General features: G+C 42.9%; 2 protein-coding genes across 3 annotated transcripts in view; both read left to right on the top strand.

Annotated features, from left to right (window-relative positions):
• The first annotated feature begins 1,113 nt into the window (after positions 1-1,113).
• LOC134454802 (uncharacterized) lies at positions 1,114-2,460 on the top strand. The gene is made up of 3 exons (XM_063205962.1): positions 1,114-1,133; positions 1,413-1,454; positions 1,785-2,460. Exons 1-3 carry the CDS (start codon positions 1,114-1,116, stop codon positions 2,458-2,460), a joined length of 738 nt encoding a protein of 245 aa, XP_063062032.1.
• A 2,306-nt stretch (positions 2,461-4,766) lies between these two features.
• Positions 4,767-21,462, top strand: part of tada2a (transcriptional adaptor 2A) — a 34,940-nt gene continuing 18,244 nt past the window's right edge. The window contains exons 1-10 of one of the 2 annotated variants that reach the window (XM_063204980.1): positions 4,767-5,017; positions 5,579-5,682; positions 5,823-5,882; positions 7,688-7,779; positions 8,257-8,414; positions 9,145-9,233; positions 9,770-9,842; positions 10,007-10,070; positions 14,361-14,404; positions 19,322-19,432. In XM_063204980.1, coding sequence (XP_063061050.1) covers positions 4,993-5,017; positions 5,579-5,682; positions 5,823-5,882; positions 7,688-7,779; positions 8,257-8,414; positions 9,145-9,233; positions 9,770-9,842; positions 10,007-10,070; positions 14,361-14,404; positions 19,322-19,432 — 820 coding nt within the window. In that variant the 5' untranslated portion in view covers positions 4,767-4,992. Of the gene's footprint in view, positions 5,018-5,578; positions 5,683-5,822; positions 5,883-7,684; positions 7,780-8,256; positions 8,415-9,144; positions 9,234-9,769; positions 9,843-10,006; positions 10,071-14,360; positions 14,405-19,321; positions 19,433-21,462 lie in introns of both variants that reach the window. The other variant, XM_063204978.1, reaches the window with a different exon arrangement.

Genomic DNA, 21,462 nt, shown 5'->3' with positions numbered 1-21,462 from the left:
TAATACACCATTTACTTCCAGTGATTGTAATACACTATGCTAATGATGTCAATCTAAGAAAATGATGTGTAATACTTGGAAATTCTGCAAATATGCTTAAAGGGGTATGCCACTATTTCGGGGCTTAATACAGTTAAAATCGTTGGCGGGGGTTTATAAAGGTGCTAAATTGTCTTATTTTTCATGTAAGCCGTTGCCTTGCTTAAAGACAACTTAAAAGAGGGAGCATGTCGCTAAGCTAGTGAAAGTCAATGGATCCGTGCATGCTACACGAATCCATTGACTTTCACTAGCTTAGCGACATCTATTCAGATCTGAATGATACTCCAAATATGATTCAGTATCTTGCTTCACCGTGTGTGTGTGTGTGTGTGTGTGTGTGTGTGTGTGTGTGTGTGTGTGTGTGTGTGTGTGTGGACCAGCAGGCATGATCTACCTACACATCCCAGGTAAGTGTCTCTCAAAGCACCTGATTACGTCTACAGTAGATGTTTCAATCATGAACATGGTTATCACAGTTGTGTATTTGCTTACCTTAAATAAGAAACCAGCCAACAGCAGTTGATCACTACTTCTCGCTGTAAAAGGCCTCAAAACAAATAAACCGCAAAATGGATACATTGTGTCAATGCCATGCAATCTGTATAGTTGAATTGAATTGAAATTACTCTAATACTTAATTAAAACATTTACATGAACTTTGAATAAATGGTGAATGGCACAGTTGGCACATTACCCATCTCAAAGGCCATTCAGGGCCGGTAAACGACACGTTGATGGAAAACCTACATATACAGGAGCTGTACAAAACAACTGAGACATCTGTCATTTTAGTGTGGGAAGTTTCATGGCTCAAGTGGACCAGTCTGTCGGTCAATCTTCATTAATTACACATTGCACCACACTAGTAAAGTGAAGTATGAAGGTCAGAGTAAGAGCACAGTTTTGCCAACAGCCTGGTCCACTTAAGCCATGAAACTTCCCACACTAAAATGACAGGTGTCTCAGTTATTTTGTCCAACCCCTGTACAAAGTTAGGCCATGGTAAGGATGTGTAAGACTTTTGTTTTCTTGGCTAGACTACATGTATTTTAAAGTGTAACATTTAGATTCATGTATAACTGCATCTACAGGTATACAGGATATTGTCAGCAGAGGTCTTTTGAATGTGAAATTCACAGCCTATACAACAAGTCAAACCGCAATATTTTTATGAAAACATATCAGTTGAAAGCTACTTCTGAAGAATTGGGCTTCTCGCTCATGTTTACTCCATCCATATGACATGGCATATGGCAGGGTCCCCATGATCCCTATTGACCCGAAATCAATTCAGAGTATGCAAATTATACATCAGTCTCATTTTGCTTATTTTGTCTTCTATTTCAAATGTGCTGTGCTGTGCTCCAAAGGCCCACTGTCCTCGCTGAGATCACCAAATACATCCAGAGAGAGTAAGGAAATGGAAACTATTGTCATGTTATTCTTGTAGTACTATGTTGTCATTAGAGCAAGATTTAGCTCTCTCTCTCTCACACACACACACACACACACACACACACACACACACACACACACACACACACACACACACACACACACACACACACACACTCACACACACACACAGAGAGCCAGTCATGGGCATGAACTGCATCAACAGGTATCAAGAAAAGACAGACAGGGACAAGAAAAAAATATGGGTTATCTCTCCTTGTAAATTTGTGTTTGTGTGTGCGTGCGTGCGTGTGTGTGTGCGTGTGTGTTTGTACTCCTCCTAAAAGGTATCAACCACCTGGTCAGACTGCCTCTGGTCAGAAAATTCAGTTCGCTGCAGCGATAAACGTCCCAAGCACATTTTGTGAGAGGTTTCAGAACAACTTCCTTTCCGGCGAGAGTGACAGTAACACTGTGAAAGAAAAACTCCGCACAGAGTACCTCTATCAAGGCCAAAAGCTGATTGTTGCCACTCCACAGAATATCGGTAAAGGGTCGGGAGCAGTGCATTCAGAGCGTAAGTTGCTGATATGTGACGACAACAACCGTGGTGGAACTCCCATGAAGAACCTGCTGGCAAGGGACAAAGATGGCTGTGCCGTGTTCTACACCCACAACTCCCCATGCCTGGAATTCTGCCTGAACCAAGTTAAAGATGACAACGAAGTCAACAAAGAAAGAATAAAAAAACAACGAAATGAAAAAAAAGATCCTGACAATCAACGCGATGTCGCTCGTGCTGTGCAGAAGTGCATCCTGAACTCTCTCGACATGATGGCCAACCATAAGGGTATGAAGGCCTTTGTGTTCAGTGAGGTCTATGACCTAGACCTTACAGAGAGGGTGAAGCTGGAAACTGCATTGACCAAAGTGGCAAAGAAGGTCCCCCTCTTCAAGTGCAACGGAGACTCCTGTGTCCAGTGCCTGATTGGCAATGTTTTCAATAACCTATGCCTGCCGTAAAAAGACGACCCACCACAGTTATCACCTTGCTAGCCAATGCCTATCTGGTTAAGATCATGCTATCCTTAGCCAAAGCCTATCTGGTTAAGACCACGGGCCCATACTACAAAGCTGGTTCAGGATAAGTTTAGGTTAGGTTAAGAGGTAAATTATCTAATACAAGCTTACGAGCTTTTCTAATACGAGCTTTTCTTAAGAAAATAAAGACTCCATGCTCTTCTATTAGATGATTTTCCTCTCAACTTAACCTTAACTTATCCTGAATTAATGTAGCTTTGTAGTATAGGCCCCATGACTGCTGAGATCCGATGACGTCCCATCATTTATCTTCTCCTCCATGATTTCATGTGAATTTTTATTTTCTACTCTGAGTATTGAATGTTGTTGTTAGGATTGTGTGATCATCTGTCATCATCATTGCTTAATAAATGCAAGCATAATTTAAAAAAAAAACTAAGGTGTGGCCCTCAATGGACATTCCAACATGAACATTCCTTAATTCCCACCCGGGGATCAATAAAGAGTAGAGTAGAGTATCATTTATTAATCCTGTGGGAAATTAAGGTGCCAGTAGCATACATACATTAAGCTACTGGTTGAAGCTATCAAACAGTCCACTCTTTCCTCTGACTTATTTTGCAGTGGGGAAGTTGAAATGACTATCTTTAATTTGCTCTAGAAATGAGGTCTGGAACCCCATGCAGTTCTACTCCACTGTACTGCAATATAGGGTAGACTGAGTACAGTTGGGTACACTTTTATTTTTGTCCCCTTCCACGCAGAAATTAGACTATTAAAAGGCCCTAAAAAGAAACATGTTTTGGACAGAACATATTTTCAGGATGTGGGCAAATATATAATCAAGGAAATATACCTCTAGGGTGTTTAATGTTTATGTAATTAATCAAACAAAAAAGGTGCACTTTTGTCCCAACTGTACCCTAGCGAAAAAACGGTGGGGTACAGTTGAGACATAGCAGAGTACAGTTGAGACACCATTCCAATCAATGGGAGATAATAGCCATGGGAGCTAATAGCATGGCCGATAGCAAAATACTGTACCCGTTAGCAACTTAACTTTGGTTTTACATAGCCTAGTGGAATTAGCACTATATAGCGTCTAAACTGTACCCTTCTGCCCAGATCACACATTGATAAAGATTTTTAAATGGTTTTAACTGTTATGATGTCAGGAAATATGTCTGCTTTTAGAGCACACATCATGGCTTGCAATCATGTAACTTATATCAAGAGGATAACTACTGGTCATTAGATATTCATTGTTGAAGGACCCTGGTGAAGTAAATCTGACCTGTCGAAAACAGCATTTTCCCAATATCTTTGGATCTGCGTTCCGTGCTGGTTTCAAATTTCCCATGATCTAAGAGGATATCGATGCACATGTCTACAGCAAAAAATAGATCAGAGTTACGTTGTTACAGGGAGATATTTGGTTTGTCTCAACTGTACCCTGTACTCAACTGTACTCAGTCTACCCTACTCCACTCTGCTCTACAGTGATCATGCCCTTCTCGGGAATCAATGTGATAAAGCATAATCTGTCTTCTCTTTTCCTTGCTCTACAATGACCATCCACCCCCCAGGAATTAATGACCTGCTATCGTCTCTCTCCTCTCCTCTCCTCTTTGCTCTGCAATGACCATCCACCCCTCCCACGCTCTCCTTGATCTACTAGGTCTAGGACCATCCCCATCCCCTAAGGATGCAGAAAACACAAACGCATAATGCACAAAACAAACACTGAGCACAGGCCCTCAAACAGGGACCTAATTTTGTTCTGACTGTTTGCTGCAGCCTGGATGTTGGGATAGTATCCTGGCCAATGATCGTCTTTAACACAATAGGCCTAATCATGATAGCATAAAACACTTGCAGATACAAAGCACAAAAGAAATGTAGGCCTACAGAAAAACAAAAATGTAGGCCTAGGCTACAGAAAAGCAAGTGCTAGGTAGGGTTTTTTTGTGGGGGTTATTTGCCCTCACAAGTAGGCCTACACTTATGTTTGCAAGTGCAACTGTTGTGCAAAGTGTAGTATCATTCACTGACTCGGTGTGTTGCATTGAAGTTATTTCCATGCAACACACCGAGTCAGTGAATGATATACACTTTGCACAACAGTTGTACTTGCAAACATAGCTGTAGGCTTACTTGTGAGGGCAAATAACCCCCACAAAAAAATACCTAGCACTTGTTTTTCTGTGTCAGTTCTGTGTGTGTGGCCCTTGTTTTCTTCCTTGCCACTAGGGGCACTGCCAATTATCCCACCGGTCAAAAAGCAAACACGGACGGATTTCCTTTTCGGCTGCACATTGTTATTATTTTGTCGATTGTGTGGCTTTCAGTGAACATGTGTTGTTAAATACGGTGCGTGCATTACGTTCCAATCCAACTTTTCATTTGGAGACAGCCAATAGAGTTGCTGGGAATATAGTCTGCTATCTCGAAGCTATTAGCAAAACATAGTTTAGGTTGGTTGGCTAGTCTTTTGGCTAGTCTATCGTGAACCCAATGGATCGTCTCGCATCATTTGGGAGTAAGTACTGTGCTACTGTCATGTTTCACATTGCTGAGGCTTGGAGAAGTCCCACTCTATTCAGAGAGCATGACATTTGTTTGCAAGTCGGGATTGAAGGGGAACAAAAACGAAACTCAAGTGCTAGCACTGTTGAAAAACGGTGTGCATTCACTACGCTACCGAGAACGCTCTGTTGTGTTGTTTACCTTTGTAAGGTTACAACTTGTGCATTAATGTAGGCTACCTAGTACATATGACTTCGCATGAATGCCTGTATTTGATGAAAACTCACACACAAAAGGCCAATCGCTAGAAATCGGCTTGCCCATTCATTCCATAGAAGATTTATGACAGGATGATATGCTTTGCCAAAAAATCTTGTAGGCTAATGCTATAGAACCACAACCTACCTGAACTCCTGCACCCTCATGACAGTGAGATACCCATGAGTAAGGCATGCTATTGTGCATTGCACCAGAAGCATTGTCCTACTCCACTACTTAATTCAGTGACATGATGCATACACAAGAGCATCATCCCAGTGCAATTGAATGTGTCCCGTGTCTCTCTCATTTTCAGGTGACCCGTTCAAGCCACCGTGCCGGGGTTGCTCCACTTACCTGGTGGAGCCTTTTATCAAGTGTGCAGAATGTGGACCACCGTCCTTCTACCTCTGTCTTCAGGTCATTCTCATATACATCTTGGGCTTTTAGTTTACCGTGTTAAGTGTGATTTCATAGAGAATCCTACCCTGTCTTTCAAGTTTTCTGAATATGCTTTCTTTGTTTGCTTCTTTCTTTTTCTTTCTTTCTTTTTTTCACAGTGTTTCACCAGAGGATTTGAGTATAAAAAACATCAAAGTGACCACAAATACGAAATCATGGTAAGACGCATGCTGTAACTGTGTCTGTGTCACAGTTGATCTAAGCTGTTCAGTTTGAAGTCAATTGAAAAACATAATGCATAATGTGATGAAAGTTGTAGAGAGTTATTGAATAGATCAGGGGTGAGCAACATTTTTCATTCGAGGGGCCACTTAAAATGTCTCCAAGGGCCATATTATGAACACAAACTAAGGCTGGATCTCAAATGGCACACTTGTGCACTTCGGGCACTGTGTTTCAGTGCGTTACTAATACGGCATGCGCACTGAAACATGAACACTTAAGTGCACAAGTGCACCATTTGAGATTCAGCCCAAGATTCCTCCCCTGCATGTAGGCCTAATATCGATTGCACCCACTTGTACAACAGACCCCACCTTCACTAGGTCCCCTGAAAATGTATTGTATTGCAAATGTAATTTCTAAGATTGCTTTACAAAGCATGTCATATTTCATGTGAAACTGCATAACATTAAATCAGGGAGCGGATAAGACGGCCTCAACGGCCGTAAATGGCCCTCGAGACATAGGTTCCCCACCACTAGAATAGATGAACCAATTTTAGTCATACAGTACCCTATATTGTATAGGAAAGAGGCCAGATAAAGGTTAATTTATCTACTGAAAGCATGCAGCACCGTAACAAAAGAGTCTCCATTCTGAGGGCAAACTAATAACTGAACAATGCTGGAGGAATGAAGTGACGGAACCAATGTTGCACCTTGACGAGCCATTCAAAGCATTCAAAACACTGAAAAAGATCCTTTATTGTTTCATTCCATGATTATTAGGCTTGAGAATTGAAGCTGTGTGCGATGAACGTCAGTCCATTCTTTTTCCATAACCCTGTTTTTACTAAATTACACAGCTGAATCGCCCCGGCTCAATACCAGGGGAGTATTCTAAGAACATAGTTAGATGATAAACCTGGATAAGTTAAACAACAGGAAGTGGTAAAGGCTCCAGATGTGTTTATTAGATGATTTACCACTAAATTAAAGGGACACTGTGTGAGATTTTTAGTCATTTATTTCCAGAATTCATGCTGCCCATTCACTAATGTTACCTTTTTCATGAATACTTACCACCAGCATCAAATTCTAAGTATCCATGACTGGAAAAATTGCACTTTTCATACATGAAAAGGGGGATCTTCTCCATGGTCCGCCATTGGTCCATGGTCCGCCAATTTCCAAAAATAGCCATTTTTAACTGAAAAAATGACTGTACTTGGACCATACTAGAAAATATTTGTTTATTACTTTGTAAACTTTCATGTAAAGATCAAATTTGGCAATAGGCAGCCCAGTTTCAATGAGCAGCATAGTTGCAGTACCTTTTTTGACCATTTCCTGCACAGTGTCCCTTTAAGGTTAACCTAGTTTACTGCTTAGACAGGTTCTTACTCTCCTGTTAATGGAATACATGTGTTTTTGTCAATGACATTTTTTTTTGGGCCCAGACGTAGGTGCTCCAACGACATCTTATGCCCATGAATTAATTAGTTATCAGTAATTAATATACTGCAATGAGTATGCTTCTTAAATAATCCTCTAAAGAAATCCATTCAATAGTGGTATTAGCTGTTGTTGCACCACCTTGGCGTGTGCTACCACTGAAACGTCATGGACCCGTTTGCTGTATTTCAGCAGACGTCTATTTTCCCCTTGTTTGATGTAAGAATTGAGGCAGTGTGTGGTGGAAGTCAGTCCATCCTTTTTAAACAACTCTGTATTTACTAAATTACACATCTGAATTGACTTGATACCTTTTAATGGAGTATGTGTCTGCTGTATTTCAGCAGACGTCAGATTTCCCTGTGCTGGAGCCTGGCTGGACGGCTCAGGAGGAGATGGCTCTCTTGGAGGCTGTGATGGACTGCGGCTTTGGGAACTGGTCAGTGGAACATTAAAGGACAAGTGCACCATTTTGGATAGTTAAGGACAAGTGCACCATTTTGGGCACTAAGCCCATTTTCTGAGTGTTCTGCAATGTTGTTTTAGAGTTTTAGAGCTAATTTGGATTGTGTCTAAACTGGCTTTAGAATGGCCATCTATGGCCATGTCCATATCTGTTCTTAAATTTTCAGCAGTATGTCTATCAAGGACTCGTTTGTTGAAGAGAACTAAAAAAGCACTATGTTTCCCGCTCATTCACCCACCTTTCCTTCATGGTTGCTATTTAAAAAAGTATTTGTAGTAGTAAATGAAATAGCTCACTTCTATTTTTACGGTTGCTTTTTAAAAAGAAGTATTTGTATCAGCAAATGAAATGGTTCACTTCTATTTTCATGATTGCATTTTTAAAAAGTATTTTGTAGTAGTAAATGAAATGGCTCATTTCCCTTCTCTGTACCTGCTGTCATGTGGACAGGCAAGACGTGGCGTATCAGATGCGCACCAAGACCAAGGAGGAGTGTGAGTGCCACTACATGAAGCACTTCATCAACAACCCCCTCTTCTCCTCCACACTGCTCAGCCTCCGGCAGATGGAGGACGCCCGCACCGCCGACTCCGCCATCCCCTTCAAACGTGAGCCGCCAGCAGCTGCCCTTCATCCTGTCTTCTCTTCTCTTCTCTTCTCTTCTCTTCTCTTCTCTTCTCTTCTCTTCTCTTCTCTTCTCTTCTCTTCTCTTCTCTACATTTCTTGCTTCTTCTCTACATTTTTCTTCTCTACACTATTATTCTCTTCTCTTCTCTTCTCTTCTCTTCTCTTCTCTTCTCTTCTCTTCTCTTCTCTTCTCTTCTCTTCTCTTCTCTTCTCTTCTCTTCTCTCTTGCATTTGTTATTTTACTTCCTTCCTCTGGCTTTTTTGGATGAGTTGCATTGTCTTGACTTACTTGACTTAAGTCAAGCATTGTCTTGTCACATCACATTACTGTGCTCAGCCTCAGGGCTGACTCAGCCATCCTCTTCAAACGTGAGCCACCAGCATCCCTTTACTTCACCTGTTTCCACTTCTGTTGTATTTGATATCACAGTGTATCACAAAAGAGAGTACACCTCTCATGCTGCGGATTTGCAGACACCAAAGAAATAAAAAAAAAGACAAAAACATAGTTTAATTTATTTGGTGTTTCTTTGGCGTCTGCAAATCTGCAATTTGAACTCACTTTTGTGATGCACTGTTCTCAATGTGATACTCTGTTCACAGTGTTGTCATTGTGTCATAGGTTAATTTCTTTGGTGTCTGCAAATCTGAAATTAGTATTCAAAGTACAGCCGCCCTCATCTGACCTCTGTGTCTCCTCTGTCTCTGCAGCCACAGATGACCCACCCAGGCCCACCTTTGACTCGGTCCTGTCCAGAGACATGGCGGGGTACATGCCTGCCCGAGCGGACTTCATGGAGGTAGAGCACCCCTATGGAACCCCCTTACAGTCCCACTGGACCTCTTTTTAGTTCTTCTGGAACCCGCTGAGGGACAATGTGGGACAGCCCATGGCGTGCGCATTCACGCCTCAACACGTGAATGTGAACATGCATAATTTCAATCTCTTGAAAAGACCAGCTACACTTTGTGTTACAAAAAGACAGGGGGGGTTGTAATGGATGCAGGGTGGCACAGGTGAAATGTCTAGTCCTCTACTGCGAATCACAGCATGTGAGGGGAAGCAGCTTGCATTTAGCAATAAACCAACCTGGGTAAGAGTTACTGACTCATTCTGTTGCAAAAGTCATGGACTAGTGTTTGTTTTTACATTTCAATTTTACTGTACAGTAGTTAACTGTTATAAACAAGCACTAGTATAAACAAACACTAGTTAAGCAAGTCCATAGGTTATTTAGTTACCTGTGTGGTGAATGTGTGATATACGATATATTTTGTAAATGTCCCTATATCACTATGCTTTATAATTTGCTTTGATTTATGATTTGCTTTGCAGGAATTTGACAACTATGCTGAATGGGATCTGAAGGACATTGACTTTGTGGATGATGACTCGGACATCTTACACGGTGAGTGAGTGTGTGTGGCAGAGGGCATCCTGACAGATTAGAAGGCCATCTGAGAGTGTGCAGAGAGAGAGAGAGGTCATCTACACAGTCATCTGCTTTCAGATAACACACAAGATTTTTTAATCTCACCTCTCCATCTCCTCCTCCTCATCCTCCTCCACCAGCCCTCAAGATTGCAGTCGTTGACATCTACCATTCAAGGTTAAAGGAGAGACAACGCAGAAAGAAGTAAGTGGGAGATCTGAAGACCACTTTGTATTACTAGATAGTGTGCATATGTGTGACCCTGTATTTTTTAAAGGTAGGTTATGTTGGATTTGAGGCCAGGGTAGACATTGCTAATATGCTGCCCATTCCCAAATTGAATGAAAAATGAAAATTGTTCATTAATATTTACTAAGTATTAAGATAATATTTACTGGTCTGACCAAAGTGCAGTACGTGTGGCCTATTACTGGAAATTCAAAATGGCGGACACAGAGATCGACCTTTTTCTGTATGGCGAGTGTCATTTTCCCAGTCGTAATGAATACTTCTAGTCATGCAAAAGATAACATTTGTGAATGGATAGCTTAAGTTATGTAAGTAAACTACTGAAAAAAATACAAATCTACCTTTAAAGGTCCAGTCTTGTTTATTTTTATTGTCAAAATATTTGTTGCCTACTTGTTCACATAGCGGTTTCTCGAATATTTTAAAACCCTAAATGTGAGTGGCATTTATGACCCTTTGAAGTGTCCATGTGATAAAAAAGAATGATTTGTAAGGAGATCCACACTGCCCATGATCAGAAAGCATTTTGCACTACTATATCACATACACTAGTATAGTCTATACAATATAGTCTGAATAACATCAGTTTTAAGCGCATGTTCCTATTAGCCTTAAATTTATTTCACATTTATATGTACTAGGGATGAATCTAAATCTAAAATTGATAGAATGCAAAAATTACATTAATTTCTATATTCTTCAATCCAAAGGTGATTGAAATGTTCCTACTCTTCAAACCCCTCTTCACACGCAGTTTGTCATGCCCATTTCACCCGAGTCTCTTGACTAAAAGTCAATTAATCGATCCATTTTTTACATCCCTAGTATGTATATGAAGGGGAGTCCAACCTCCATGTTCATGCACCACCTTGACCTACGTTATCTAATCATTGAAATATCTCAAAATATCTTCAACATTTTACTCTTTCTGTATTATCTTTCTGATAGACTCATAAGAGTAATCAGTATTGTATGTTGGACCTAGGGCTGGGCGGTATACCGTTAAAAAAACGTGATAACGGTTTTCACCTACACAAGGTTCACTTTTTGATTAGAGAAGGGTTTTTTGTTTTTGTTTCAAAAAAGTGATTAAAATAGAAATGGAGATTAATTAAAATTCAGGATTTTATCTCATTTTTAAGTTTAATTTCAATCTTTTCTTCAGAAACATTGAGATGTGGGGGAAAATCGCAGCTTATGAAAACAAAATCGTGCAGAGAACCATGATATTAATTTTCATCAAGAAAACCGTGAAACACATTTTTTCCAGAACCGCCCAGTCCAGTATTAAGAATGACTTTGTATATGTGAGAGATGTATATGAAGAGCTTTGTTGCAAGAATGACATATCCATTTTCAGGGTGTATGCAGGGTTTTAAAAAGTATTAAAAGGTGATAAATTAAAAAGTCAAAATTTAATGGCCTTAAAAGTAGTAAATTTGCTCAAAAAGTATTATTTTTTGAAAAACTAGGTATTATTTTTTTGAGTTGCACCATTTTGATAAACGGTGAATAAAGAACGTTTTTTTTATCACAGTTTTTCCATACACCAGTGATTCGCCCAACAGTAGCCACCTGACCTAGTTCATAGCAGAGTCGTGCCATAGAAAGCAGACTTCTGAACAGCACTCTGGAATCGCACTGCTCCCCTTCGAACGTCTTTTTGCAAAACACAAAAGTGTAATGTAGTGTAATTTAAAGGTAGTGAAAAAGGGTATTAAATGGTAGTAAACATTTTGGGAAATGGACATTTAGTATTGGGCATTGTATTGCATTGCACAATGCATTTCATATATCTTTAAAAAGTATTTGAAGTATACATACAAAGTATATTCTCAAAATATTTGAATGCCAAGAAATCACACACAAATGATGCGTTTTATATCTGTTGTAAGTGCAGCATAATTATGGTCAGTTTGGAATGCATTGATGTTGGGTGTCAATCTAAAATAGTGTTTCTCAAGGGGGATGTAGAGAAGGGTACAGCTGAGAGGGGGCGGTGTTTAGTTCGAATTGGAAGGCATTACTCCATATAATTTCTTATTATTAACCCCTTAGCGCAGCACTATGGCTCTCTGTAATGTCATGGCAATGTTGTTATGATGTAGTTAAGCATTTTCAGCAAGTGAATAGGGTCGCCGGCGACCCCTGCTGCAGTAAGAGGCTACGGGGCCGTTGTCAGGCTTATGATGAGGTCAAGGGGGCATTGGGAGGCTTGTGATGAGGCCAAGGGGCGTTTGTTCCAAAAGGTTGAGAACCACTGTTGTAAAACAATGTTTCAACACTAGGTGGCACTGCTTCCCCATGCCTTCAAATACTGCAATCGCTATTGGCTCTCTTTTCCTACAAGCCTGCTTGTCCTAAGCTGTCAGTATTTCTACAAGTTACACAATTCAACTGTGATAAGGCAGGGGCGAAATGATCCAAAATCTCAACACAAACAGATGATGGTGATTTTGTGATCTATCAAGTGTTTGGCGGCAGGCGAAGCTGTCATTCTTTATAGTACTCTTACTGTGCGCAGCGGTAAAGGAGGGGAGGGGAGGGGGGAGAGAAGAGAACAGAGGAGAGGGCAGGAGAGGAGAGGGCAGGAGAGGAGAGGATAGAATACAGGAAAGGGCAGGAGAGGAGAGAACAGACAAGAAGAGAAGAGAGGAGAGGAGGGGAAAGAGTTACGAGAGCAGCGCAGGTGGAATCCCGGCGTGGTGGGTTCCTCTTACAGGCCGCTCATCAGTAAATCACAGGGCAACGAGTTCTATCTGCCCCGGAGCACAGACGAATGTTCTGCGAGACGGCAGGGGGTTGGGATGTTTCTATGCCAAGTATTTAAGCCCCCAACGCCACATACGTACACACACACACACACACACACACACACACACCTTCACACAAATTCACACACGACACGCACATCCTGAGTATCCACTGTAATTACACTCTCGGCGTACATAAATAACCTGACTAGTGTGCTGTAGCTGTGCTGTGATGGATCTTTTGACAGGGATGGATATATTGGTGCAGTAACTAGCTCAGTGGCCCCTAAGATATTCACACGCAGCTGCCTGTGTACATTAACACACGCCTTCTCATTGGCATATCCACATCCAGCTCATATCTGGCATGTTCTCTTCCTGAATGTTTGTTTTGGTAAATCTCTCTCTGAATGTCTCTTACTTGCTCACCCATAAACACACTACTCTGACGTAGAACACACACACAAACACACACATGCGCACACACACGCACAAACACACACACACACACACACACTCCACTCACATTGTCATTGGGCAGAATCGCAAGCACACACACACACATACACACATACACACACATACACACACACACACTCCACCCACATAGTCATTGGACAGAATAGCAAGCACACATGCACATGCACACACACACACACACACACACACACACACACACACACACACACACACACACACACACACACACACACACACACACACACACCCCTTTCCCAGAGTTCCTGTGTCCGTCTGCTTGTTGAGTGTTAATAGGACCCCAGTGGCCAGGGTCCTGAGGTGGCCTTGGCCTGCCTCTCTGCCTGCCTGCCGGATAATGTTCTCATTTTGGGCTAGCTAGCCGGCCCGCGACCCTGTCAACACTGCCGCCCGCCCGGCTTAGCCTCCGTCGGGCTCCGTCAGCTTTGACAAAACACCAGCGAGGCCCAGGGACCAAGGGTCAGGGAAGTGCCTGATAACTTCATGGGGGCCTCTCAGCACTGCAATTTGGCTGGGACTGGACCTGAAGCGCGGAGGTGGCGATTGGGGCTGGAAGTGGGGATGGGGATGGGGATAGGGAGGGATGGGGATGGTGCTGGGATGGCGATTGGGAGTGGGGATAGGGCTGGTGTGGTGCAAGAGGGGCTGGGACTGTGGTTGGGGATTGGGGGTGGGGATGGAGTGTCGGAATTGGGATGGGGATGGGGGTGAGGTGGCGATTGGGCAAGCATTATTGCATTGATATTAGTCTGTTGTTGGTTTCATACTATAAGGCCTATGTTTGAATAATGAAGTAAATGGTGTGGTCTGTCCTGACTTGGACATCGCTTCTCATTACACACACACACACACACACACACACACACACACACACACACACACACACACACACACACCATAAGCTACATGCTATTAAACTGTTAGGTGAAAACTTTCTGAAAGCTCCGTGTTTGATTACTAAAATGTCTTTCAAATTTGTTTGTCCTCTCCACAGAATTATTCGGGACCACGGGTTGATCAACTTGCGCAAGTTCCAAAGTAAGTTCACCAAATGATGCATTGGCACCCACACACTGCCAATGTAGTGTTTTATACAGCACTTTACATTTGTGTTGTGCATAGGCACTGCCCTTACTATTCAATTCGAATTGATTTGGGTGGTAACAATTCATTTTGAATCGATTCAGTCTGATGCATTATGATGCATTAAAATTTCACTGGAAGCAAAGGCACGTTTTTCATCAGTCATGAGACAACAATAATAGTGCACAAAACTGAAAATAAAACGAGCACAAACCATTACAAAGTATGAAGTTCACTGCCTGGTTCAACTCCACTTCAGATCAGAGAAGCTGGACTCCGACCAGAAGCGCTCTGATTAGTGTGGGCAACTCTTCTGCCTACTGGGTAGCTAACGCTGCTCGCTCATGGCCATCTGTTGCTTTCTGAATCATACAGAGATTTTTTTCTTCTTCTTTGCAGTTATCACCATTTTGAAACTAGGTCACAGTATTTGTCTGAAACTGACCACTATAGTATCATCAAAAGTATCCAAAAAGTTAGTTTGTGTAAGTCAGTTGAAAGAAAGAAAGAAAGAAAGAAAGAAAGAAAGAAAGAAAGAAAGAAAGAAAGAAAGAAAGAAAGAAAGAAAGAAAGAAAGAAAGACAGACAGACAGACAGACAGAAAGAAAGAACAGCTAGAAATATTCATGGTCATAGTGTTGTGTTTTGAGCACACATTTTCCAGAATTGGCAGGAAAGAAGAACTGAACATAAACGGCCGTCTCATTGTGTTGCCAGATGTGAAGCCATGTTGGACACATCTGTTTCTGCCTGACTCTCCCACATGACACCCAGTCTGTAACACTGACGACAAATACACTTGGTGAAACAGTCTGGCAGGAACACACACACACACACACACACACACACACACACACACACACACACACACACACACACACACACACACACACACACACACACACACACACAACTGAGGAATTGTTTAGTTCTTGTTTAGTGTGTGACAGAGAGCAAGGTGTGTGTTTGTGTGTGTGTGTGTGTGTGTGTGTGTGTGTGTGTGTGTGTGGTTGAAGGGGGAAGCCCAGAATAGCCAGGGTAAGAGAGTTCAGGGGCAGCCGAGTCTCCAGCCTCTATGGTGGGGATGTGGAGGCGGTGGGTGGGTGGGTGGTCGTGGTGGGGGCAAGTGGGTGGGTGGTTGGTGAGGTGGGTGGGGTGGACAAATAGCCCCTTGTGTGAAACCCAACGCCCTGACTTTGATAACCTGCAACAGGGGCTCCTGGCAGCTTTACGACCCCAACATCGATCGCACCCCACTGCCTGCCTGCAAGGAGGTTGGTGCGTGTGTGTGCGCATATGTGTGAGAGAGAGAGAGAGAGAGAGAGAGAGCACAAGAGAAAAAAGGTGTTTGTGTGTGTGTGTGTGTGTGTGCAAGAAAGAGAGATGGAGAGGGAAAGGTGTATGTGTGTGCTCGAGATCGAGAGAAAGATGTGTGTGTGTGCCTGAGATGGAGATAGACAGAGAAAGATGAGAGTGCGTGCGTCCACTCTGATCAGCCCCTAGTACAGATGTCGTGTGCGCGTGCGTGCGAGAGAGAGAGAGAGAGAGAGAGAGAGAGAAAGAGAGAGCGAGAGAGAGAGAGAGAGAGAGAGAGAGAGAGAGAGAGAGAGAGAGAGAGAGAGAGAGCACAATAGAAAACAAGTGAAGGTGTGTGTGTACGTGCACAAGAAAGAGAGATGGAGAGAAAAGTGTGTATGTGTGCGCAAGACAGGGGTGTGTGTGTGTGTGCGCGCGTCCACTCCGATCAGCCCCTAGTGCAAATGACGTGGCCGTGTGCGCAGTGGAAAGGTGCTTGAGGTCCACGGGGCTATTTCTGCCTGCCTGGACATCTTTACAGCCAAGCGCCCACGTCACTCAGGCAGGCCCGTTGTAAAACCCAATCTGTTGCTCAGACACGGGAATGCAGATGCTTTACAGGTGTGTGTGTGTGTGTGTGTGTGTGTGTGTGTGTGTGTGTGTGTGTGTGTGTGTGTGTGTGTGTGTGTGTGTGTGTGTGTGTGTGTGTGTGTGTGTGTGTGTGTGTGTGTGTGTGCCTGCGTGTGTGCCTGCGTGTGTGCCTGCGTGTGTGCCTGCGTGTGTGCCTGCGTGTGTCCCTGCGTGTGTCTACATCTGCATGTGTACTTAATTATGTATGAAGTTTTGTGTAAACGTATGTAGGTGCATGTGTGTGTTGGTTGTTTTGTTTGTGTCTGTCTCTGTTTCTGTCTTTGTTTCTGTTTTTGTGCGTGTCTGTGTGGATGGTGCATGTGTGAGCCTTGGCTAAAGTGAGGGTAGAAAAACACCTGCATGTTAACCCGTCAGTGGAGCGCACACTACACTACACTACATTACACTACACTACATTACACTACACCACATTATACTGCACCACATTACACTACACTACACTACACTACACTACACTACACTACACCACATTACACTGCACCACATTACACTACACCACATTACACTGCACCACATTACACTGCACCACATTACACTACACCCCATTACACTACACCACATTACACTACACTACATTACACTACACCACATTACACTGCACTACATTACACTACACTACACTACACTACACCACATTACACTGCACTACATTACACTACACTACACTACACCACATTACACTGCACTACATTACACTACATTACACTACACCACATTACACTGCACTACATTACACTACACCACATTACAATACACTACACTACACTACACTACACTACACTACATAACACTACACTACACTACACTACATAACACTACACTACTTAACACTACCACCACACTACATTACACGACACTACGTCACACTACACTACACCACATTACACTACACTACACTACACCACACTACACTGCACCACATTACACTACACTAAATACCACACTACACTACACTTAACTACACTATACCAGATTACACTACACTAAACAGTACACTACTTTACATTACACAACATTACACTACTACACCAAACCACACTACACGGCACTGCACTACAGTACACTAGACAACACTACACTACACTACATTACACTACACCACAGTATACTATACTACACCACACCACACCACACCACAGCCCTCCAGCAGCACTTGTCTTATCTCTCCTCTTGCAAGACAAAATAGAAGCAATAGTTACCCTGCCGCCCGCTGCAGATCGGTTGTCATGGAGACTGCCGGAAAGAGGCGGTGTGTGTGTGTGTGTGTGTGTGTGTGTGTGTGTGTGTGTGTGTGTGTGTGTGTGTGTGTGTGTGTGTGTGTGTGTGTGTGTGTGTGTGTGTGTGTGTGTGTGTGTGTGTGTGTGTGTGTGTGTGTGTGTGTGTGTGTGTGTGTGTGTTAGCATAATAAAGGATGTGGTCCAAGGCTTGATGGCTCACACATTACTTTATCCTTAGATTCACATGGATAAGACCACACACACACACACACACACACACACACACACACACACACACACACACACACACACACATACAGACATATCGTCATTCCATCTCAAGGCCATTATGTATGTACTGTATACACTGTGTTGAAGTGTGTGTGTGTCTGTCTGTCTGTCTGGGGAGTTGAATCAACTAGATAGTGTGTGTGTGTGTGTGTGTATCTTGTGTATGTGTGTGTATATATGTGTATCTTGTGTATGTGTGTGTATCTCCGTGCAGACTGTGTGTGTGTGTGTGTGTGGCTCATTGCACACGCAGCACAGAGGGAAAATGAGCTGAGACACAGTTACACCTCTCTCTCACTCTCTCACTCTCTCACTCTCTCACTCTCTCTCTCACACACTCTCTCTCTCTCTCTCTCTCTCTCTCTCTCTCTCTCTCTCTCTCACACTCTCACTCTCACTCTCTCTTTCTCACACTCTCACTCTCACTCTCTCTCTCTCTCTCTCTCTCTCTCTCTCTCTCTCTCTCTCTCTCTCTCTCCCACATGGTAGCTTCTCTTCTCTCAGGCTCCATTTAGCCTTGCTCATCCCCCTGCTGTACTACTGCTCTCTCTCTCTCACACACACACACACACACACACACACACACACACACACACACACACACACACACACACACACACAGACACAGAAACACACACACACAGACACAGAAACACAGACACACAGACACACAGACACAGAAACACACATTCTAACCTTCTAACACGTGTGTGCACATTCTAACTCATACGCATACAGTACATGTCACGCACACATACACACAAATCCACACACACACAAATACTGTAGGCATATCTACACACACATGCATACACTCTCACATATCTACACATCCAGTGAATCCACTCACACACATCCAAATATGAACACCAGATGCCCATATCTAGGTCTCTCTCCCCCACTCACTCTCTTCCAGTCGTCAACCATTGCTATTTCCCTGTTTCTCTGACAGATGTACAGGCACACAAACACAGATACTGTCACTCAAACATGCATGCGCACACACGCACACGCACACGCACACACACTCGCAGAGCACACAAACGTTCACGCACGCAGGTTGATTTGGTTTGTGAAGCCTGTCTGAGGACAATGGATGACATTTAGCAACTATGCTAACACTGGCATATTTATATTGATGTTTTTGTTTACTGATGTATTGATTAATGTGCATTGTCCAAATTGAATGAATGAATGAATGAATGAATGAATGAATGAATGAATGAATGAATGAACGAACATACTGGAGTATTAAGTATTACTGTGTATGATCACTGTTTCCCTTCCTGACTGTGTGTGTGTGTGTGTGTGTGTGTGTGTGTGTGTGTGTGTGTGTGTGTGTGTGTGTGTGTGTGTGTGTGTGTGTGTGTGTGTGTGTGTGTGTGTGTGTGTGTGTGTGTGTGTGTGTTTTTTTCAGTTCTGGAGCGGCGATACCCTAAGGAGGTGCAGGACCTGTACGAGGCAATGAGACGTTTCGCCCGCGTGGTGGGGCCAACCGAACACGACAAGTTCATTGAGAGTCATGCATGTAAGTGGACGGACACGCACGCACGCACACACGCAGGCGCACACACACACACACACACACAGAGAGGCACATACACACAGGCACATACACACACAGCATGTACAGAAACCACATTGTGGACACATACACACACACACCCATTCAGAAACTTAAGTTCATAGAGAGTCACACACACACGTCAGGCCCACATGTTAAGATGTTGAAGATCACAAAGAGCGCAAATTTTTTCTACTGATCTCAAGTCCAAATCTGACTTTCTCTCGCTCTGTCTCTCACTCACTCTATCGCATGCACGCACAAATGCACACACACACACACACACACACACACACACACACACACACACACACACACACACACACACACACACACACACACACACACACACACACACACACATCCCTTTCCCAGAGTTCCTGTGTCCGTGTGCTTGTTGAGTGTTAATAGGACTCCAGTGGCCAGGGTCCTGAGGTGGCCTTGGCCTGCCTCCCTGCCTGCCTGCCGGATAGCCGGACAGCTTATCATTTTGTCAGCGTGTGTCAGTGGAAACGGCATGGAGAATGAGCTTGAAATTGATCTTTTTTTATGCTGTTTTTTCCCCTCTCCTATTTATCTCTGTGCATGTTTTTGTGTTTCGTGTTGTTTTGCTGAGAGACAGTTGGCATTTCTTATTAAGATATTAATACACACACACACACACACACATACACACACACACACCAGTGTGTGATTGGGTTGTAGTGGGCCCAAGGTTACAGCAGATTTCGATAATGAGCAGAGACTCCCACTGTTTAACGCCACTATCATATTTTATTCCATCTGGGCGTACTGACTACCCAAACACAAACATAAACACAAAAACACACGCATGCACGCAGGCACGCGCGCACACACACACACGCACACGCGCACACACACACACACACACACACACACACACACACACACCATTTCTCTCTCTCCTTGAGTTACCACTCCAATCCCACAGCATGTTATCATTCGGACAGACAAACTCCAAACCAGCTGGGTGGGACAGCACAGGTATACATTCTGAATAGTGGTCATCTTAGGAGAAATAAACAATAAAAATAATAATTATACTATCGGTTGGTTGGGTGGTTAGTGGCACTCTCCAATGTATAACACTATAAATTAGGCTTCTACAAAACTGATTATATTATATTTTATTTTACATTATTGAATTTTGTTTTATGTTATTTCATGTTGGATTATTGCTTTATCACTACTCGGTTTCTCTCTGTGCAGGCGTGGCCATGGTAACGATTGAAATGCCAATAAATCAGTGAGATAAGCGTTGCCTTTTTCAGTGAGATTAGCGTTTCCTGTTTCAGTAGTTCTGGAAACAAATAAGTGTTTAAGGATTATGTCCTCATTATAGACATCCAACATCCAGCTGATGCCTCCGTGTGCACACACACACACACACACACACACACACACACACACACACACACACACACACACACACACACACACACACACACACACACACACACACACGCACGCACACACACATGCACACACCAGGGAGTGTTATCAGCGTTACCAGGGAATGCTATGAATCAACACAACCATGCAGCAGAACAGTTTGGAGTACAAGAGGTTTCAGCCTGGAGCATATCCTTGAATATGTGTAAATGTGTTAACTTGACAGGGAAAACTCTTTCTTTGCACCACATCCGACTAGGGCTGCACGATTATGGAAAAAAATCATAATCACGATTATTTTGGTCAAAATCGTAATCACGATTATTTATCACGATTATTCATTTTTTGCCGATTTTTTTGAAAATTATAACAAGATGAAGTATAACCAAGAATGAATAATGTACGGGATGAGCAAAATAAAATGAATTGTAATAATTGTGTAAAGGTAATAGCATGAAACTTAGGTGGACAGATTTCTGGCCAGAAACACCAGCCTGTCAGTATGTTCTGGCTTCAAGGACGCTCTCAAAAGTAGGTCACTATTGCCACGATTAAATCACGATTAAAATTTTGACTTCGAT

Source organism: Engraulis encrasicolus, chromosome 8 (genome assembly GCF_034702125.1).
Source record: "Engraulis encrasicolus isolate BLACKSEA-1 chromosome 8, IST_EnEncr_1.0, whole genome shotgun sequence".
In the NCBI taxonomy this organism is placed as follows: domain Eukaryota; kingdom Metazoa; phylum Chordata; class Actinopteri; order Clupeiformes; family Engraulidae; genus Engraulis; species Engraulis encrasicolus.
Note: the sequence above shows the minus strand (reverse complement) of the source record. Positions and strands in the feature narration are given on the sequence as shown.